Source organism: Toxorhynchites rutilus, chromosome 3 (assembly GCF_029784135.1).
Source record: "Toxorhynchites rutilus septentrionalis strain SRP chromosome 3, ASM2978413v1, whole genome shotgun sequence".
NCBI lineage: Eukaryota > Metazoa > Arthropoda > Insecta > Diptera > Culicidae > Toxorhynchites > Toxorhynchites rutilus.
This window is the reverse complement of record NC_073746.1, coordinates 189,193,157-189,216,690: the sequence shown is the minus strand read 5'-3', so window position 1 is coordinate 189,216,690 and position 23,534 is coordinate 189,193,157. Positions and strand designations below refer to the sequence as shown.

The window sequence follows — 23,534 nt, the reverse complement described above, 5'->3', positions numbered from 1 at the left end:
CAAAAACCTTTGCGATCTATTGAGAAATGCTCGAGTTATAAGCGTTCCAAATCTTGCATTTTTTCCTACTTGTTCAGTGCCTAGATTTCCATTTCACCCCCGATATCTTCCGGTTAGACGTAGTCCTACGTCAAAATTGTAAAAATTATTTTACATGGTTTTACCTTTAATTCAAATGTAGACGAATGCTCAATAAATAATTTTCTGCAGAAAATATAACTTTTAAAACAACGTGCCGTTTTTGTTTTGGTTTCACAGGTGCGATGAAAGTTCGGATTCGAAATTCACCGCCCTTTAGGATTTGAGGCGAACGGGTAGAAAGCAAAATATTCGAACTTGATCGGATTGATCCATTCGCCGATCGGATTGAAATCCAATCGCCTAACGTGTACCGGAATAGAAGTGATTATTTCACAACACATCTTTGATAATTTGGTTAAATGGCGTACGGTTAATTGCATGTATGGATACTAGATGAATACTTTCGGTTACCTTTTCAGGCTTCCCAGAGATAACTCTCCGCCGTCACGTTCGACGGATGAGAGTTCGAGATCGATAAAGACTACATGCAATGAATAACAGAATATAATATCGATCCAATCCGAAGTTAGACAAAAAGTACGTGCGATATAGTCAATTCGATTGGTTTAAAAGGAGTTTTTCTCGGTTACCTTCTTAGGCTTCCCAAAAAAAATGACTCCGTCGTCGCTGTTGGAGTTCGGTAAAAATACGTGCAGTTAATAATAACATATTTCAATCAATTTAACAGGTTTTCCTCCTCTGGTTAACTAAAAATAATCTCCGCCGCGTGTTGTGACACATAGGATTTTCAAAATTCCGTTTCGTCGAATGGTCGATTGTTCGCATCTACATGATCACATCACTTACCTCAGTAAATCCTGATTCTTACCTCTCCCCACTAACAACTATCCCTCCCATGATAATCGCTAGGGAACCACGCTATAGAGGCGACCCTTCTGGCTTTCGGGCGGCGAATATCATACTAACATTCCTTCCCTTCCCCTGATGACTGTAAGGACGTGGCCGGCGTCGTTATTGACTGTTGTAGAAATGAGGTCCAGTTCAGTGCAAAATGAAGAAATAATTTCTGGACTGACTCAATGCGTTCTTCAATTTCTGTAAAATCATATAGGTAACCCGATAAGAAGGTGCGAACTGTAAGATGTGTGGCCTAGGGAGTTTAAGGAATACTCTGTCATTAACGAAGTTGACTCCACTGTGTCACAGCCAGGGATGGTAAAAAATCACACTCAATGATCAATGAATAAGTATATCCCTCTAGTCGGATGTTTTTAAATCACCCCCAGCAGGCGAGGCTCTTTTATTCTTCATATGTACACAGAGAGAATACTTGGAACGGTGAGCTACCAAGATCTCAAAAAAGCAATATGAAAGCAGAATCCCCACTGCCCGCACTCTCGAAGCATTACTTCTACTACTCAAGTTTTATCGTGAGTGCAAGCCACAAACGATTAATCCCATTCCATAGAGCGGATGATGAGTTCTTGATCGGAAAGTGTAACAAGAGACGAACAACTGAAATCTTACGACACTCATCGAGGGATTTTTAATTCTCTATTGCACAGACCGCAGTGAGTGGCTGACTCAGTCTCGTGTCGAATTTATTTTGCTGTCGTCTCCCGCCTGATATAAACAGCAGACGGGTAATGGATGCATTTGATTAATTTTATTACCAGCAGATTTGGGCGAATCTCATCCCGCCCAAAAAAAATGTTTTTAGATTCCAATAATTCTGAACATTCACATTTCTCTCCAAATAATTTTTCCAATAGTAATTCAATTAGTGACTTCACGAAACACCTTTCGAATTCGATTGAATTTCAGACCCTTTTTTATTTTGTAGATAGAACGGATCACATATTTGATTAATTCAATTCTGTGTGGTTACGTTCTTCGTTGCGAATAAATGTAATGAAATAGTATGGACGTATGATATTCATGTATCGTGGACTTCCGACATATGTGGCAGTAGATTTATCGAACGACTAATGTTTTTTTCTTATATCCCTTCAAACTTGTTGCATCTCTCAAGTGTACATACTGCTTTGACCGCAGATTTGCATGGTTGAATCTGGTTAATTTCAGGTATTCAGTCTTCATATTGTCGAATGAATACTGTTGGAACAATAGGTATCACAGCAAATGATTATCAACATCCTACCTTATCATCAAACGGTATGCGAATAATTTCAGTGAACTGACGGCATTGGAATATATGCTTTGTGAGGACCACACAATTATTATCAGAGCGAAAAACGTCCGACTGGAAGTCATGAACATCAATTCAATGTGCCCAAGATAAATTTATCCTTTGAAGGTCATTAACCTTTCTAAAGATGATCAGATGGAATATATTCCAATGTCGTCTGGAATAACCTGTCCAACACCTTATGATCGTAATATTGTTTTTGCTATTATTCTGATGTTTCATAACACGGCACTCTATTGATTATTCGCCGAAAATAAATAAAAAATATCCTTGAAGTTAGCCTACGGTTTTAGTAGCAGTGCAATATGGTGAGCCAGTCTCAGGATAAGAAAACATTTTAAAAAAAAGCTTTTTTTTTTGAATGAATCAATAGTAAAACAAAACGTCAAAAAATTTCTCAGCTTTGTGATAGCAGATAATCATTACCCATTTGAGTTGTATGAGTATTCCATCCCCCCACAAACTGTGGATAGTCTATCTGCATACAAATTATGTAGAGTTCCACAATCCAAAAAAAATATGAGCAAATATTTACGTGCTTACACAAAAAAAAACATGTTGACATATTTGCGCTAATTTATGTTTTTTGATTAATTCAAGGTAATCAAGGTCTTTTCTAGACACCTCGGCCCCGAAAAAAGTGGTCTGTATTTGGGCTGGCGGAAAAATATATCTCGGATTATTGTCTGTAGATTAATTTAAACACCATCTGAGAAATCCTCTGTGAAATTTTAAACATTAAAGTCGTCCTATCTGCTGTAGCGCATTTTTTTATTTTACCCAGTTTCATCGAAGTAAACGCGCTCGGAAAGGAAAATTGAACGCCCGGACGAGAGAGCGAGAATCGTAAAGCGTACGTCATAGAGACACTCATTCCCATGGAACAAATTCTTGTTAGGAGTTGAAAACAAAACGAGGAAAGAGAGTAACTCAATTATTCGAACTAGTTTCAGTCTAGCAATGCTTTGGTCAACTCAGAGTTACCAAGAGAAAATCATTTGGTTATGATGGGTGAGGATTAATAGTTAGTCGCAGTTTGCACAGATTGCGATCTGTGCAGTTTGCGATTAATCGTAAATCACATCATGCTCCCTTGTTTTCCATCCTTGGTCACAGCAGAGCCCTGGCACAGTGAGGTGACCAAATGTGTGATGCAAATGTGTAAAACGTTGCTACCTTGGCTACTGTAGAGGTACTCCAGTCCGTGATATTTTCACCGAATATCATAAACTATTTTAGTTTCCGCACAAGTATCTTTCTTATTCCGTTCATGTATCGTATCACCACTTAACTGACTACCTGTCCTCACTTTCAAGCTGTTCCGCTAGTCACATAGACCTCTCTCTCCATCCTATTCTCTCCTCTCTGTCTTTTACTATCGCAGGGGTCCAACACTTTATACCACCGCAGGGGTGTCACGCTTTTATTAATTATAGCAACTCTACATCCCTTTCCTACTTCATGAAGTGACATGAGATGAATTACAAAAGAAAGAAAAAAAAACATCTTCATCCTAACAGCGGCTACTCGGTATAACGTGCCGGTGGTTTCGTGATCCTCTTGGTCCGTTCCGTAACCGGATTTTCTGCATTTTTGGAAACCAGGTTATCCTTTTTATTTAATTTTCGTTGTGTGCAATCTTCAAACATCGGTGAACGTGGATGTTCACAGTTCCAGCTTTCCAGCTTCCGTAGCATAATTCCGTATCATGACTTCATCTCCAACCTCGATTTCCGCTGGTCTTGCCTGTCGTCGCTTGTCTGCATAAAGCTTCCCCTGCATCTTTTTGATTGCATCCCTGTCCCGGGTATCATCGTCACGCTTCCAGTATGGTTCAGTCCTTAGTGAGGGCAGAAGATCTTTCACTGGTCTCCCGGTAAGAAGCTCCAACGGTGACTTTCCGGTAACAGAATGCGGAGTCGTGTTGTATGCGTAGACATAATTATGTACTGAATCCCGTAAATCTTCCATCAACGCTTTTGCAATTCAAGATTCCTTGATTTAGTTTTTCCACCAGACCGTTCATTTGCGGCCAATACGGAATAGTATGCACAAGGCGGATGTTCTTACTAGTACAGTACAGTGAATTCTTCACTAGCGAACGGCGGTCCATTGTCTGCTCGAATAGTTTCCGGATATGTATGCTCTCTGAAATTTTTTTCTAGGGCATCAATGGTCTTTTCAGCATTGGTTCCCTTCATCTCAACGACTGCCAAAAATCGACTGTAGTAGTCAATTACTACCAAGAACATTGAGCATTCCTTAGCCGAGAAAAAGTCTATCGCCAACTGTTGCCATGCTCGATCGGGCATCTCCTTCCGTATCATAGGTTCCGGCGGTGTCTGAGAACTCACTGCAGCACATCCTACGCATTCTTGGATTCTCTTGAGAGCATCGCGATCCATGTACGGCCACCAAACTTTTTCTCTGAGATTTCGTTTCATGGTGACCACTCCAGGATGTCCTCGGTGCGCGATATCTAGGGCCCTACGACGAAGAATCAACGGGAGAACAATTCTATCATCCCTCACAACAATACCTTCGATGATACCAAGTTCCTTCGAAAAAGCCTGGTAAGAAAAGAGATTCGGTGACCAAGCATGGCTTTCAATAGCTTTAACGACTTCACTAAGTTCTTCATCACATTCGGTCGCTTTTCTTATCTCCGCCAATGTTATTGCCGCCGGTCCCTCTCCGATCGCACAAACATAGTGTTCTGAGGCTTCGTCGAATGGTGTTTCTGATTGTGGGCATAACCTCGAGAAAACATCGGAGATATTGTCAGATCCCGGAATATATTTTACACAGAAATCATAGGGCTGGAGCCGTAAAGCCCATGCTTCAGCTCGAGAACAAGCTCGTTTCCCATCCTGGTGTTTTCCCTCAAATATGTATTCCAGAGTTTTGTGATCCGTGAAAACCGTGAAACGAATACCAAACAAATACGGGTAGAACTTTTCTACACCCCATACAACCGCCAACGCCTCACGTTGGGTTTGCGGATAAACTCGCTCCGATTTGGTCAATCCCTTCGGCGCAAAGCTTATTATTCTTGCGACATTTGAATTGTCTTTTTGAGTTAAGACGGCCCCGAGACCCACTGGAGACGCGTCAACATACAAATCAGTTTTATCCTTCGGATCGAAGAATCCAAGTCGATGTACAGTATTGGATAACTCCTCCCGTAAATTGTCAAACGCTTCACGTTGCTTTTCCCCGAATACTTCCGCTTCACCTCGGATGAACTGCCTCAAAGCCTCAGTTCTTGTTGATAGATGTGGAATGAATTGACCAACAAAGTTTATCAACCCAAGGAAACTACGAACCTCCTCTTTCGTTTCCGGAGTTCTAAAATTTTTGATTGCAGCAATTTTATCGTCGGTAGGGCTGATTCCGGCTGCACTGACCTTGAAGCCCAAGATCTCAATCTCGTTTAGTCCTATCAAGCATTTAGCCTTGTTCAGTAAGGCGTGATTTCTTTCAAGAACATCCAAAACCTTCTTTAAACGTTCGTCATGCTCATCCTGAGTTTTCCCCCACACAGCTATGTCATCAATACACACCACTACGCCTTCAATACCCGCCAGCATTTCACACATAATACGATGAAAGATCTCAGGTGCACAATTGATACCGAATGTTAGTCGCTTGAATCTCATCAAACCCCTGTTTGTCATAAATGTTGTGACATCACGCGATTCTGGATGCAGTTCAACGTGATAGAAAGCTGATGTTATGTCTAGCTTAGAAAACCGCGTCGCTCCCTTGAGTTTGTTTAACAACGTGTCAATTAGCGGGAGCGGATAATGCTCTCTCTTTATCGCTAGGTTTGGATACCGCATATTTATACACAAACGGATGTCATCCGTTCCTTTAGGAACCACAACCATTGGTAAAATCCATTCCGAGGGACCGACAACGGTTATGATGTTATCGAACACATCTGTATTCAACATTTGCTGGATCTTTTGATTTACTTTATCCTCCATTGCTGCGGGAATTCGAAGGTAGGCAATCTTTCTTGGGACAACATTCTGATCAATGGACAGCTGGACTTGAATATTTGGAAACTTGGGGAATGGTTCTTTGTTTTGTTCAATATTTTGAACTTCAAGACCAACATTTAACACCTTAAGATCCTCGGCCGTCTTTTTACTAAGTAATGACCGGCGCGCACCTTGGATTACAAAAAGTTCCGCAAAGATCTTGGGCTTCGTTTCGTTTATAGAAATCCATGCTTCAAAAACCCGAAGTACCAGAAGCGGGTCTTGACAAGCGTAGGCTGTAAATTGTCGGTTGTTTTGAGACCTATTCTTGAAAACTAGTGCGTTTGTTCTCAGAAGGTTTGTCCAAGATTGCTCAGCAACTGTGTTTATTACCGCACCCGAATCTATTAGGAACTCCACTGGGAACTGGTCAATGAAGCAAGTGATAACACCATCGTTCGTCGTTTTTACCTGTCAACAAAATAATAGTAATTCAATCTTATTAACCAATTCTGGATTTATTAATGAATGTTCTACAACAAAGCAATAAATGAAAATCCGTTGATCATCTAACATATTACAAACTAGGTAATGAATCGATTATTAGATATGAAATGAGTGTAACATAAAACAATACTGTAAACTAATCATTCTACCTTCGAGATTGACTCATTCTCCGGTTTCCAAGTTACTCTTCTCCTAGATCCAGCTCCTTGTGAATCCTCATCTCGCAAAGTGTTAGCAGCATCCGATTTCTTCCAATTGTAACGAGTGTTCGACTTCATCTCAGCCAAACACTTCCTGGCGAAGTGGCCATATCGTCCACATTTACGACAGGTTGCTTCTCTAGCAAAACACTCTCTTGATTCCCGGTGATGGTTCCACGATCCGCACCGATCGCATTGTTTATTGCTTCGCCCAGGATTGTCCCATTTCCGGCTGCGCTTTGCAGGGTTACCATAACTTTCAATTCTTGATCCAGACGGTCTTTCCCAATTCTGCTTAACCGATGCTACAACACCAGATTCGGATCGGAACGGTAATGATTTTTCCTTTTGTTTCAGTAACACTTCTCTATTTATCGCATAGTTGATGAGGTCATCCAAGGTCATAACATTTTCGAGACCCTTGTCCCGAATCCTCTCGTCAAAAGCACCGACCGTGATTTGATGTAGTAGCTCTTTCGACTCTCGGTCTCGGAAGTCACAACGCGCCACCTGCGTACGCAGTCTCAAGACGAAACAGTTGAAGGATTCTCCTGCTTTTTGCTTGAGCGATCTGAAAAGCTCCAACTCCACTCTTTCGTTGCGCTTGCCTACAAAAAATGCACTCAATCGTTTTACTGCATTATCGTATTCCGGGACCTCTTGTGGAGCGAATGGCACTTTGACCGCAGCAGGATGAATTTCATCAGCCACCGGAGCAAGATTATAATAAATTCGTTGTAATCCTCTTCCTCCGTGAGTGAGCATAAACAGTAGCTTCTGGTGTTGGCATTGAATATTTTTCAACTCTAAAACAAGCTCGCATGACCTGTGCCATTCCTCCCACTCCTATCGCAAACTAGAGTCCTCAACCAAATCATTAAAGCGGTCGAGCTGAAATTGCTTTTCGGAGTCCATCTGCGAAATATACGACACGTCTAGAATAATTCAGTCAATGTTGCTTAATACGCCTTTCCGGATTGAAAGTACATTTTAAATACAAAGTAGTAAAAGAGTACTGAATCTTCGTTCAGTCATTTCGTTATTCATTTTATTCGATCCATTCAAAACTAAAAAAAATACATAAGCACTCGATCTATCGTTTCGTTTTGCTTTATAAGCTGTCACCAACACGAGTTCACACAGGAATTGCTGTTCACATATATATTCCTCCTCAACGACATCGAAAAATGTTTCGTTTGCATTTTTTTTCTGTTAGTTTTTGTTAGATTCGGTTGTGAATCGGACCCGCGTCTTTTCCTTCCATTTTCTCATTTTTTTTTTCTCAAGCGCTGCAGTCATCAACCGGCCTCGCTTCACATATACAATTTAACTACCCATTTTGTTCTTTTTCCATCTCACTTGCACTTTTCTTCTTTTTTTCAGGCGCTGCGGTCGTCAACCGATCCCACATCTTTTACATGCATTTGATTAATTTAATATTTTTTTTCCGAAACCTTAGAACTTACTAATTTTCTTTTTTTTCAGGCGCTACGGTCGTCAACCGGTCCCGCATCATTTCACACTTTGATCTTTTTCCTTTCCTGATCTAACTTCAATAAATTTAACACCCATCGGCCATTTTGCAGTTCAACACCTTTTCAACCGCAACAACGCGAAAAAAAAATCTTGCTAAACATTTAATGAGCGGGCTCTTCTTGTTTCTGTTAATACTAACCTTAATATCGTACCGACTGCGCCAATTTGTAGAGGTACTCCAGTCCGTGATATTTTCACCGAATATCATAAACTATTTTAGTTTCCGCACAAGTATCTTTCTTATTCCGTTCACGTATCGTATCACCACTTAACTAGAGATGGGCAAACCGTTCACGAACGGTACGAAAGAACTAGTTCGCCGAAAAGAGTGAACGAGCGGTCGTTCTTTTTCAAAGAACGGTAGTTCTCCCCACGAACTGATTGCGAGCGAACGGTTTGTGAACGAGCTGATTCCGTAAGAACGGTTTGCGAGTGAACTGTTTGAGATTGAACTGTTGGAGAGTGAACTGTTTGTGAACGAACTGTTTGCGAGTGAACTGTATGGGAAAGAACTGATTGAGAGTGAACTGTTTGGGAACGAACTGTTTGAGAACGAAGTGTTAGCGAACGAACTAGTGCAGCTGAACTGATTTGCACTGGACGGAATGGATAAATAAAACGAGAACGCTTGTAAGGAAAATAAAACGATTTGTCATTTATGAGCAAAATGTATGTAACGCAGGGTTTATTATGTTAATGTATACTCAATTTTGGGTTAAAAATTAAATTAGATTTTCGTAGTTTTAAAAGCAAGCTATATATTTTCAATTTCATGTATTCTTTCAATTCCGCGTAACAATCATATACTTTCTGATTATCAGAAAAAAATCTGGAGGAAGCTGGGGTGATATAGGATTAGGTGAACATAAAATTTTATAGTGAGGGCATTTTGAGAAAAAAAAAGGTTTTTCGTTGCTTTCAATTCATTGTTTGGCGTGTACGTGTTATCGTGATTTTTTGTATGATTGATTGTTAGTGAAAATCGGTGATGATTTTTTTCTCTGAATGAACATTATGAAATATGATCTTACATGGAACCTGTGTGTTGTCCAAAAACATAATATGAAAAATTGCACATATTTTGTCCGTATCAAATTATTACATAAACTTTTGTCGACCAATAAACATATTTTCACATACAGTTTGCGACTTTTAATGGAGCAGCTTATCTTTCCCCACTAAATTTCAAAAATAGAAATCCCATACGTACACTATCCAGTCCAACGATATCAATTAATAGCTGTCTATTAATGTTGGGTTACAGCTAACATTCTATGTTGTTCTTAATACCGCTGAACGAATGAGCGAAAGAACGGTTCAAAAGAACTGATTCACTTAGATGAACGGTTAGTGAGTGAACCGTTCATCAAAGTGAACTGTTTTGCCCATCTCTACACTTAACTGACTACCTGTCCTCACTTTCAAGCTGTTCCGCTAGTCACATAGCACTCTCTCTCCATCCTATTCTATCCTCTCTGTCTTTTACTATCGCAGGGGTCCAACACTTTATACCACCGCAGGGGTGTCACGCTTTTATTAATTATAGCAACTCTACAGCTACCATGCCTGTTGATAGATCACAGTAGCCATGCCAGAAGCAGGAGTGACATGCTATTAGATTTGTGATTGTTCTAGTTTTACCTTCCAACTAATAAAGACATAAAAACCTCAAGCTCTCATAATTTATTTGATTACTGAGAAGGTAACATTTTTGGCGACGAGATTGAAGCCTGAAGATTCTTCCGAGATGACCACCGAATATGGAACTCAAGCCGGATCCGAAGCTGGAGCAAGTGGAGGAGAAATTCCGTTGTCCGTTGTGATGCAGCAAATGGCCGAGCATAACAGCCGTTTGGTGAAGTTACTGGAACAGTTCACCGGTAACCAAGCAACGTCAACACAGCAAAACGCTCCAGAGAAAATTATCGAATCCCTTGCGACCAACCTTAAGGAGTTCCACTTCGATCCGGAAAACGGATTGACTTTCGATCGCTGGTTTTCTAAGTACGAGGATCTATTCAGGCAGGATGGAAGAAGCTTGGACGATGCCGCGAAGGTTAGACTTTTGCTGCGGAGTCTCAGTGTTCCGGTGCACGAGAAATTCCTCAACTACCTGCTGCCGTACCACCCACCCACCAACCATTTTTGGTCAGCATACGTCAGCCGACGTCAGGACCTGACTTCTGTCGAAGCTCGAGTCCAATCAAGTTGAAACCATCAACCTGGCAGGACTGGTCACCGAGTGCCAACGACTGTCGAATCTCAAACACGACACGGCGTTGGTCGAGAAGAAACCGACATCTTCAGCGGTTCAGGTAGTTCGGCAGTCAAAGAAGCAGCCGAAGCATCAACGGCATCAGGGGAACCACTCAAAACTACCAAGGCATCGGTCTGCTAAATCACATCAGTTGAAGATCTGAACGTCATCGGACTGGACTGGTTGGACGAGTTTGACTTATGGTCGAAGCCGCTTGCTGCCAACTGCAAACAGGTGAATCTTTCCAATTTTTCGCCTTCCTCTGATCAGCACTTCCTTAAGCAATATCCTGAATTTTTTCAGGATGGTTTGGGCCACTGCATGAAAACGAAAATTTCACTGTCTCTGAAGCCGGATGCCCAACCCGTTTTCCGACCAAAGCGACCGGTGCCTTTTCATGCCATCCAAAAGGTAGAAGAAGAGCTGGATCAACTCGAGCGGTTGGACATCATCTCGCCGGTCGATTTTTCGGACTGGGCAGCACCCATCGTCGTTATCAAGAAACCGGGGGAAAAAGTGCGTGTATGTGCCGATTACTCGACTGGGCTCAACGCAGCACTGGAGACCAACAATCACCCTCTTCCTACCCCGGAGGAGATCTGCAGCAAGCTATCCGGCAGTCAAGTTTTCAGCATCATCCTGTCGGATGCCTACCTTCAGGTGGAGGTCGATGACGAATCCAAGAAGCTGTTGCCGATTAACACCCACCGTGGGTTATTCTGTTTCAACCGATTAGCTCCAGGGGTTATAACCCTTCGCCTACTGCTCAGTGGAAACTAGGATCTACAGGGTCGTAAATAAGAACAAAGGTACATCACTCACACTTATCCATATTATTCTGTCAGATGTAATTCACATAGGATCTGGCAACAATCCTGAACCGAACAAGGAGGTTGAAACTGCGAGCGGATTAAGGTTTCTAATGCTCAAAGGCCACAGGGTCAACTGTTCTATGCCGAACCGCACAGTGAGGGAGGCATGAAGACACCTTTCGTGTCCGAAAAACGCAATAAATAGTGAAATGTAGTGATTTTTCAACACCATGAACGGCTTCAAACTATTCTCATTCTTAACATCTTTACATGGAACAACAAACAACAATATAATAATTTTTTGGAATAAATTAACTTTCCTATATAAGGTTCTTCTGTATACTTATTTTAAATCTAAATGTGACGTCACATGCTTCTACTTGCGGTTTTATGAAGTTTATAAGGTTTATGTGGCTCACGGCGACGGATCAGGGTGGGTGGCGATGACGTGATATCTGCGGTGCGAGTGGTACGATGATTTCAATTCTGTTTCTGGTTCATGCAGTTTCCTTCCAACCGTGCAATAAACCTCTCCTCAATCTGCAGAGCACCGACAGACAACACGCACCTCTCTCGACTGCTGAGAGTGGAGGTGCGACCGTTTCCCTTGAATGGATGTGGTATAGTATATTTCCAGATTGCTTAGCCACGGAGACTTTCTACAACACCAGTTCTATTGTTGGTTATTCAATCCTGATCGCGCCGAGGAACACAATGGCGTCTTTGATCCTGGCGAATAACTGTATGTAATACAAAGAAAAAGGCCCTTTGTTGGACCTAACCGCCATGATTAGTCACAATCGCCACATTGTGGTGCCCCGAAACCGCAACGGACCGCTTCTTCCCGCTTTTTCACAATCCTACATATGTATATGAGTATATTCAAAGATTTACCTTTTTCTCACATAAAGTGTGACTGTACGTTGCACACTTTGAGATAGTTTTAAAGCGAATATCAAACCTACTAACACACAGTTTTCATTCGTCCAAAAGTGGTTCTTTTCCTCACCGTCAACCTACGGAAGAAACCAGGCATGACGTTAGTAAAAATCACTTTTTAATTCTCTTGGCTCTTTCGGCCACTTACCCAATTTAATCACGGCACGCACTAACTGCTCTCTAGTGTAGTCAGGATAGAACTCCGTTGACTCCTGCTAACACGCCGAGCAAGAGGTCGACAATCAACCTTATTAACCTAGAAAACCCGAGCTTTTCGGTATTTATGTGTTGGATCCTACTCGCGAGTGCCTTCATCCCTATCCGATCCATGGAAGACCTTCTCGGGTGAACGGCAACTGTCATACGCCGAGAGTGAGTGATGAAGTGAGAGACTAGAAGGTGCGGGAAACTGAACATCGTGCGGAGAGTTAGATTTTGGTCGTCCTTCAAGTGTCCTATAAAAAAGTGTGACAGAGTCACACGCTCTATTTTGGAACTACCGGTTACAGGGTCAAGTCAGCACCCGGTGCATTCCAGCAGCTAATGGCGAAAATGGTTTCGGGTCTACGTGGTTTGGAAGTTTTCCTCGACGATATTCTGGTGCACAGCAAGACTCTCGTGGATCATAACCGAATCATCCACATGCTTTTCAATTGTCTGCGTGACTATGGATTCCGTCTACGTGTGGAGAAGTGCCGATTCCACCAGGATCAAATCAAGTACCTTGGACATATCGTTTCTGCTAAAGGTATCCAATCCGATCCAGCCAAGATTGCAGCCATTTCGGAAATGCCCGCACCAACCGACGTTCCCATCTTGCGCTCGTTCTTGGATGAAGTCAATTTTTACGGCAAATTCGTCCGCGAGATGCACCAACTACACCATCCGTTAGACAACCTTCTGAAAAAAGGACACGAAGTTCGATTGGAGTGAGGAGTGTCAGCACGCTTTCCAAAACATCAAAAAGTCACAGAAGGTTGTGTCCGAGACACGACCACATAGTTGACGTAGGATTACGTTAGGCTATCTGTCGCATGCTGATTTTGGATGTTTGAAAAAATATATTGTTAAACTCTTTGATAATGATCTGATGGCCCTGAAAAGGGCCGTTTGATTTGGTTGTTGGGTATTTTTTGTTCATTTCACCAGTGTTACAATCGAGCTTTCGGTATCAGTGATAGAAAGTTGTTTCAGCTCCGATGCACGTTTACGAGATTGGCGCTCATATTGCGTGAACATATATTCCGACATATTTACTCGCGTAAAACATTATGGAGAAACAAAAACAACAATTCACTTCTGTTGTTTTTTGGCAGCGGTAGCTTTTTCGGAGCCGCTGCTGCTTATTTCTGTTTTTATTTTGGTGGTTTTCGTTGACACCATCACGTCGAGCTAAACGGCGAATAGCGAATTTGATACACTGGATATTGTCATGTAGAACCTTGCGATACGCTTCGATCCTCCTTTGCCTTCCTTGCCGCATGAAGTCATGTTGGTTGATGTTGATCTGATCTGACTAAGCAGCAGCATCAGCAAAAAGAGAGAACATGCCTGAAACTTTCTGCTATATATTAGCCGCGTCCACTGCTGCTGCTCTCCACTGTTGTCCGTTCCACGTCCGTTGTAAAAATGAATAAAATCCACGAACGCTCCATCCTTTTATATCATTTGGTATGTGTGAAGTAGGCGCCTCCTCCTCGATTGTCATACAGCTTGCCGGTGAACGAACGAATCGGACGCGAAAAAGAAATGACGTCAATTTCAATCAATCAGGCCTAGGTATCTTCTGTTTGGATAGTGGTTGAGATTTTTTAATTGTTCGATTGTTAGTTACATGATATATATTATTTTATTCAATGTGAAAAATTATTATGGAGTGCCGACAACGTATGATGCAAACATCTCATCAATCCATCAATAAGCGTTTGAAATTGACACTGAGTTCATACTGATCGAAATCGACATAAACGAGGAAAAGATTCTTTTCGGTTTTTTCTACAATCCAGCGGACTGCGATTGTTCACAACAGATGACCGATATTCTGAGCGATTTAAGATATCAGTACTCCAGAATAATATTAATGGGTGATTTCAATACCAACCTTTTGAACAGATTATCTAATAAAACTAAACGTTTTGAAAATGCCATGGCTAATTTTGCGCTAGAATCGGTAGGTATTGAACCAACTCATTTCTTCAACACTGGATCTTCACAAATTGATTTGGTTTTGACCAATACTCCAGAAGATTTCATTAAGTTTAACCAGGTTAGTGTACCTTTCATGTCAAACCATGATCTACTATTTGCCTCTGTTGATGTAAACACAGTTGTGAGGGAACAACAAATTTATTTCCGTGATTACAATCGCATTGATCCTGGTTCAATTATTGCACTGTTTAACCAGATTGACTGGGATTTATTATACAACTATGATAATCCTAACGATATAGTCAGAACCCTTAATTCATATTTGAAAAACATGCTGGAAAATTGTGTGCCGATGAGAACAATGAAAATGAAAAAGAGAATAAACCCGTGGTTTACTTCTGCCATCTCAAAAGCTATCATCGATAGGGAGCTTGCCTACCGTGAATGGAGAGTAACTAGATCTGAAAATCATCATAATACTTTTAAAGTATTACGAAATAGAGTCACTAGTATGATAAACTCAGCAAAGAGGGATTATCATAACGATATTTTTTCACAACATCAAGCGCCCAAGGAAATGTGGATGCGCCTAAAGTCTCTGGGGGTTTGCAAAGCCACCACCGATACAGTGAATACATTCTCTCCAGATGAAATAAACGACTTTTTCATTGACAATTTTTCAATGATTTCTGACAGCTTTACTTGCAACAGATCAACTGTCATAGAAAATTCATTCGGCTTTCGCTTAATCGAAGAGTACAGTGTGGTGAATGCAATTCATTCCATTGATTCTAATGCAGTAGGTCTAGATGAAATACCCATCAAGTTTATTAAATCAATTCTTCCTCTAATCCTCAAACCCATTACTTTTTTGTACAACCAAATTATAAAAACAAAGACCTACCCGGATATTTGGAAAACCTCGAAGGTTATTCCATTCAAAAAGAAACCTCAAGGAGCTAGTCTCAATAATTTAAGGCCAATAAGCATTTTAAGTTCAATATCGAAGGCTTTTGAATCAATTGTCAAAGCGCAAATTAATTCATTTGTGACTGAGAACGATCTTATCTATAAATTACAATCCGGTTACCGCAGTGGGCACAGTACTAAAACGGCCATGATGAAAATCTGTGACGACATAGGCTTAATTTTGGATGGTTCTGGTACTGTTGTGCTCATTATGCTGGATTTTTCGAAAGCATTTGATAGAGTGTCGCATAAGAATTTGCTTCAAAAACTGAGTTTGCAATTTGGCTTCGATCGTAATGCTGTTCAGCTAATTAACTCATACTTGTCGAATCGTTTCCAAACCGTTCTAAGTAACAGCATTTTTTCACAGCTATTACCAGTAACATCCGGAGTGCCACAGGGGTCTGTGCTAGGACCCTTGCTTTTCTCACTCTACATCAATGATCTTCCGAACAATCTAAATAATTGCAGAGTTCACCTTTTCGCAGATGATGTTCAAATTTATTTTGATTGTTCCGGCTTATCGAACCAAGATGCTTCGTTATTAATAAATAGGAACTTATCACTGATCGCAAAGTGGGCAGAAACTAATAAACTTCTGTTGAATGCAGATAAATCACAGGCTATATACATTTCACGACCCCAAAATCAAATTTCCAGTAAACCCCCGGTTTACTTGAATGGAAATCTCTTGCCATATCACGATACAGTCACTAGCCTTGGAGTCATAATTCAACAGGATTTAGAATGGGACACCTATATATTGAAGCAGTGTGGTAAGATCTATGCTTCTTTACGATCGTTGAAAATGAAGACCTTTTTTCTCAGACCTGCTACTAAATTGCTACTGTTCAAAAGCCTAATATACCCTCATTTTATCTCATGTGATTTCGTTATTCCACAGGCCTCTGCATATGCCTTAGGTAGGCTGAAGGTGGCATTGAACTGTTGCGTTCGTTATATTTATAACATCAATCGTTATTCCCACGTTTCACATTTACAACATACATTATTGGGATGCCCATTAATAAATTTTGGAAAATTGAGAGCTGTTAATTTGATATTTAATCTACTCAAAAAACAGAGTCCGTCATATCTACTCGAAATCATGAAACCATTAAGAACACAGCGAGGTAGGAAGTTTTCCATCTACAGATGTAGGACATCTCATTATTCAAATTCGTTTTTTATCAGGGGAATTGCCTACTGGAATCAATTACCTCACAATATACAGACCGTCACTTCTGCCATTAAATTCAAGAGAAACTGCAATGAGCACTTTAGATAATTAGAAAGAATCGTATTTTAAACAATCAATACCAAGAAACAAATATTATACGACGCACTTTGTTTTACCAATTGAAACCTAGAACATAAAAGGCAGCAGCCTTAAGTTTATGAGCTATATGAAATAAATAAATAAATAAAATTGGACGGGTCGCTCATTTATTTTCTAACGATCATTTATTTTCTAACCGGGAAGCAGTTGACATACTACGCTGCGCTTTTATGTACATGAAAAACCACTTTTAACATGCGGGGAAAAAATCTTATATGAAAATTACCAGATGTCAATGTTGCCAAGCGTAGTTATTGATGGTTAACCCATCCGTTACGAGCGTCGTCTATAGACGACATCTGCGCGACGTCCTGTGTGTACGAATGTCGTCTATAGACGACATCCACGCGACGAGCTGTGTGTACGAGCGTCGTCTTTAGACGACATGAAATTCATACTGCTCTTCGATCACACCAGCGCGATGTGCATACTTTTCGGCGCAGTGCTTCGTACAGGGGTAGCACTTCGGCGGAGCACACTGCCGTAATGAAAGGGTTAAACCGACGCCGAACCGAATAGCGATGAACGCACCCATATCACGAACTTCGACATTTGATTTGCTATTATGGTGCTACTCGCCTGTGTAGTTCGCGCAAAGGCATCGGCAAAATATTATTTTAGAAAATTCCTTGAGGCATTTGTCTGAAACGTGTTGTATATGACCGGAGCCGTTTCGCTATATATATATGCATACATATGTCATTCGCCTCCCTTACCGCATCCAGTCAGGTTGGTTGATGGAAAGTATGTTTCTGACGTGATAAGTTTCCTGTTAGTTGCACATGATCAAAGAAAATGTAAAAGTAAACAGGAAGGAAGGAAGGTATTGTATTATAGAGACTTTAAACTTTTGCAGTTCATTCGTCTCTAGCCTTGAGAAAGGCCCTTTGAAAACTCTACTCTATTCTACTCCAGCGCTACCACCTCCGCCCTCTTGCCTTGAGAAAGGCACTCGATCCCTCGCCGTCCAGCCCGTCCAGCAACGATGTTGTCCAGTCGGTGTCCACACAAAGAATGATGAAAAGTAAACAGTATTTTTGATCGTAGTTTTATATCATTTTTATGATAAGTGGAAAACAATAAATTAAACTCTTTCGTTTTAAAGCAATATCGAAAGTCCTGAAAAGAACTGGAATGGTTAAATGGGTTGTATGGAATCTGCTGCGTGCTAATGTAATGAGGTTTCAGTCGGATGTAGTAGTTGTTAACTTTTTGGCAGCGGTAGTTTTTTCGGAGTCGCTGCTGCTTTCCTTGGCTTTGGCATCTTCGGCTTCTGTGCGTCAGTTTGCAAGGGTTTCGTTGACACCATCACGGTGAGCTAAACAACGGATAGCGGGTTTGATACACTGGATGTTGCCATGTGGAACCGTGCGATACACTATTCCTTAACCGGGTCCTTTGTCTCCTTTAACTCCATAACCGCATCCAATTGTATTGGTTGATGTGAACAGGAGTACCAGCAATGCACACTAGAAACACATATGTTTATCGATCTGAGCGTCCAACAAGAATGAGAAATCTGACTGAGTAGCAGCAGCAGCAGCAGCAGGGAAAGAGAGAATTCCTGAAACTCTCTACTCATGATATTTGTTGTTGCCAACAGTAGTGGACCGATACGAGACACAGCACAACATCGATGCTGAACCTCAACACATTGTTGAGGTTCAGCATCGATGTTTACCGCCGCTGCTGCTGCTACTGCCACTTATGTGAGACACAGCTCAATTGTTGGCCGCTCAGATTCGATGCTGCACTTTCACGATGCCAAGAAACGTTCTCGCACTTCTGACGGAGAGAGCGTGCCTGAAACGATCCGCTCGTGATGCTTGCTGCTGCCACTAGTAGTAGACCGGTTTCAACAACCGTTGCTACTGTTTGCCGCTGCTTATGCTGCCATAGAAGCTCGATGCGAGACACAGCTCGCATTTTGACCGCTCAACTTCTATGCTCGCCTATATATTAGCCGCTTTCACTGCTGCTGCTCTCCACTTGTTGTTGTCCGTTCCACGTCCGTTGTAAGAATGAATGAGATCCACGAATGCTCCTTGCTTTTATATCATTTGGTATGTGTGATGTAGGCGCCTCCTACTCGATTGCCATGCAGCTTGCCGGTGAGAGAACGAATCGGGCGCGAAAAAGAAATGAAGTCAATTTCGACCAATCAGGACTGGGTATCACTGTTTGGATAGGGGTTGAATTTTTTCAATTGTTCGATAGTTAGTTATATGATATATACTATTTTATTCAATGTGAAAAATTGTTATGGAGTGCCGTAATCGTTTGATGCAAAAATCTCATCAATCCATCATGAAATGAATGAGTAACAAGCGTTTGAAATTGGACATTTTTCACGATGCGATCGATTTTCATTTTTCAATTTGTACCCCAATATGTTCCCGAAAGACGTAATCCTACGTCAAAACAGGAAGTGGGTTATATCTATGGTATAACCGCAAGGGTGACGTAGGACTATCGTTGATTCAGAGTTCATTTGTTTGAAGTTGAATCTGAATTCATTCTGAATGAATGAATATTTGGAGAACTTCGAAAACGAGAGCGTTACGTTGGAGGCACAAGGTTTTATGCATCCAATATTGGATACGGAAATATCCTACTGATGGGGAAGAATAATCTTCAGTAGCTATCCTGTTAATTGCGATTGATTGAAAAATCACAAAACCAAATGTATTTGGTCACAGTGTTACATGGATAGAAAACATTCAAATAAACTTTTTCACATGAATGTAATTTTAAATTCCCAGAGGAACTGGCAGATTATTTTCAGTAACGATTAGATATTTCCACATTTTCCTCGATACTGGAAGCCCACCAGTGGTTAATGCTAACTCGATAACCATCAGTTAATAGCACTTGATTGAGACATATTTGGTCACAGTGTTACATGGATAGAAAACATTCAAATAAACTCTTTCACATGAATGTATTTTTAAATTCCCAGAGGAACTGGCAGATTATATTCCGGATCTTTCTCGATGCTGAATGGCATCCAAACGGAACGAATTCCGTGCGTGTATGTGTGTATGTAGCGGCTACTTCGATGGTCACCTTCTCTTCTCCTGAAGGATCGACTTCTCTGTGCTCCCTCACTGTTTCGAACAAACTGATTGCGTTTCAGGGCAGATCTCGATCCTTCGCCGTCGAGCACCCTCAGCAACGATGTTGTCTTGCCGATGTCCTCACGAAAAATGAATGCATCTTACCACCAGAATATCGCTTAAGTATGCTTTTTGTGCGTGATTGAATCGAGAGAAGGCGTGGTTTACGATGGCAATTTGGAAGGCAAACTAGAGGGGAATGAACTCTCTGAGCTCGGAACTTTCGGCGACTGAGCAATAATCGATTGCGGGCGCATACAATATTGGATACGGAAATATCCTACTGATGGGGAAGAATAATCTTCAGAAGCTATCCTGTTAATTGCGATTGCTTGAAAAATCACAAAACCAAATGTATTTGGTCACAGTGTTACATGGATAGAAAACATTCAAATAAACTCTTTCACATGAATGTAATTTTAAATTCCCAGAGGAACTGGCAGATTATTTTCAGTAACGATTAGATATTTTCACATTTTCCTCGATACTGGAAGCCCACCAGTGGTTAATGCTAACTCGATAACCATCTGTTAATAGCACTTGATTGAAACATATTTGGTCACAGTGTTACAAGGATGGAAAACATTCAAATAATCTCTTTCACATGAATGTATTTTTAAATTCCCAGAGGAACTGGCAGATTATTTTCCAGATCTTTCTCGATGTTGAATGGCATCCAAACGGAAAGAATTCCGCACGTGTATGTGTGTGTGTGTGTGTGTGTGTGTGTGTAGCGGCTGCTTCGAGATCTTCCCGGGGAACCGTTTGTGGCATCACTCTCCTCCTGATGGATTCTCTTCTGGCCTAAGGTGCACAAACAGGCTCTTGGTGACACCGTTCATCCGCGCTTTCATGATAAATGAAGAGCTTCACCACAACAGCGACAACATGCTCCAATCGCTGTTCAATTTGAACTGAGTGGATTTCCGAGCGGCGCTCGCTCATATACCGATTGGTGATTTCAATAGCCTGTTTTGAAATTTTTAAGACTATTGAAACAAGTTTTTGGATCAGAAAGTAACAAGTATAGAACGCGTAGACATTTTATCTTTCGAATGAAGTGTTTATCATACCATTTCGTTCAGTTGTTTAGGAGCTATTAACGCTCAAAATCTCGGTCTTCGGCGTAACGCTTTCGTTTTCGAAACTTTTATTTTACACCCCGGTATAGAAATGAAAGACGTAGTCCTACGTCAAAAAGTGCTACAATCTGGTCTGTTGCTCACCCACTACAATCCAGAGCAAGAGATTATCGTGGCAGGAGATGCGTCAAAAACTGGCATTGGTGCAGTTATTCTTCATCGTTTTCCGAACGGCATCATCAAGGCTGTGTCACATGCATCGAGATCGCCTATTGTAGCAGAGCAGAACTATAGCCAAATCGAAAAAGAAGCGTTGGCATTGGTTTTTGCTTGCACGAAGTTCCATCGTTTGCTGTGGGGTCGCCGGTTCACGCTTCAAACGGACCATCAACCATTGCTGAGAACTTTCGGATCCAAAAAGGGCATTCCTGTACATACCGCAAATCGGCTCCAACGATGGGCCCTGACACTTTTGGGATACGATTTCAACATCGAATACGTATCAACTCAAGATTTCAGTTACTATGACATACTTTCCCGGCTTATCAGCAACCAGTCTTCAGAATTCAACTCGGTGCTGTTGCGCAACAAGATTTTTGTACCCAGTTGAGCTCCCACTCCGTGTTTGCACTTGCGCTCTGGCAAATGAGCACAGATTTGCGTCGAGTGTTAAGCTGAGATTTACACCCAGTGCTTTCGCCGTATTTTTATACTGTGCGCTTGAATCTGGATTGCTCTCTCTGTTGAGATATTCTTCTTCACACAAGCGTATACGGTTCAAATGAGGGCGCACTGTTGTTTTTATGCTTTGCTTAGAACGAACGAAGACAAAGCGGGCGCTAGAATTTGATGTGTATGTGTGTGTGTGGGTATAGAATGAGACGTGCATCACACAAGTGAGAAGCAAGTTAGTATCTGAGTTCTGTGCCGGGTACATTTAGCGCTGTCGTGCTTATGAATTTTGTGCGCTTCGCACCAAGAGAGAACACAAGTGTTCTTTGAGCCGGCGCTGATGAAAATTCAACTCAAGCGCACCGCTGGGTTTGGTTTTCTGAAGACTGTCAGCAACCATCCGAAACCCGACGATGAAGCAGTCATCGCTATGGCTCGAGTCGAAGATGACGTTAGTTCCTGGTTCCATGACTCTATTCAAGATCTTCCAGTCACTCACAAGAGCCTGAAGATCGCCACTAAGAAGGATGCCGTGCTCCAGAAGATAATTTCCTACGCACAGGGTTCCTGGCCATCACGGTGCGAAAGTATCAAAGATGTAGAAGTTCGATCTTTCTTCAGCCGTCGAGATTCCTACTCCGTAATTGACGACTGTATCATGATGGCGGATCGAATTGTAGTTCCCAAAAGCCTGCAGAAAAGGATCCTCAAGCAAGTTCAACAAGGACATCCTGGCATCGAACGGGCAAAAGCTATCGCTCGTGGAATCGTTTTCTGGCCGACAATAGATGAAGACATCACCAACTACGTTCGTAGATGCCCAAGCTGTGCGAATGCTGTAAAATCTCCACCACATGCTCAACTACAACCGTGGCCCCGAGCTGAAGGACCCTGGCAACGACTCCACTTCGATTTCGCTGGACCTGTGGATGGAAAATACTATTTAGTTGTGGTGGATTCTTTCTCAAAGTGGTCGGAAATACTGCAAACTCGTTACCCGACTATTTCCACAACGACCACATTTCTTCGAGAATGCTTCGCAAGATTTGGAATTCCTACAGTCATTGTGTCGGACAATGGAAGCCAGTTCACCAGTGCTGAATTCCGTGATTTCTGCGAAGGATTTGGGATCGTCCATTTCCGTACAGCTCCGTATCATCCACAATCAAACGGGCAAGCGGAGAGGTTTGTGGACACCTTGAAAAGATCGCTGAAGAAAATTGTCGACGGAGGAGAGAGGTCAACTCTTACTGCACTTCAAACGTTCCTGTACGTCTACAGATCCATTCCATCAGCGGTTCTGAGTGGACAATCTCCAGCCGAGGTAATGCTTGGACGCAAGATGAGGACAACTTTGGACCTGTTACGACCGTCACCCAAACCAGAATTTCACCCACAACATCAACCAGTCAAGCGAAGTTTCGTAGCTGGTGCTCGAGTTTATGCTAAAGTCTACTCTGCAAACGAGAAGTGGAAGTGGATGCCCGGTGTTGTACTCGAAGCTATTGGCAACGTCAACTACAACATATTATTGGACTGCCAAGTTGGTCGACGCAAAGTGCTACGTTCGCACATTGATCAACTCCGAACGGAAATGGAAGAAGTTGCTCCTGCACCAGCATCTTGATTGACGACTTTGGACTTACTCCAGCTGAACCAACACCTCAGCTGGACAGAACCCAATCTTCGATCCAGAACGATCAACCAACACCTAATGAAG

At 41.7% G+C, this 23,534-nt stretch overlaps 1 protein-coding gene across 1 annotated transcript; it reads left to right on the top strand.

Annotated features, from left to right (window-relative positions):
- The first annotated feature begins 22,154 nt into the window (after positions 1 to 22,154).
- LOC129773743 (uncharacterized protein K02A2.6-like) lies at positions 22,155 to 23,441 on the top strand. Its single transcript, XM_055777387.1, has one exon. The coding sequence runs from the start codon at positions 22,155 to 22,157 to the stop codon at positions 23,439 to 23,441; it is 1,287 nt and encodes a 428-aa protein (XP_055633362.1).
- Positions 23,442 to 23,534: the final 93 nt, after the last annotated feature.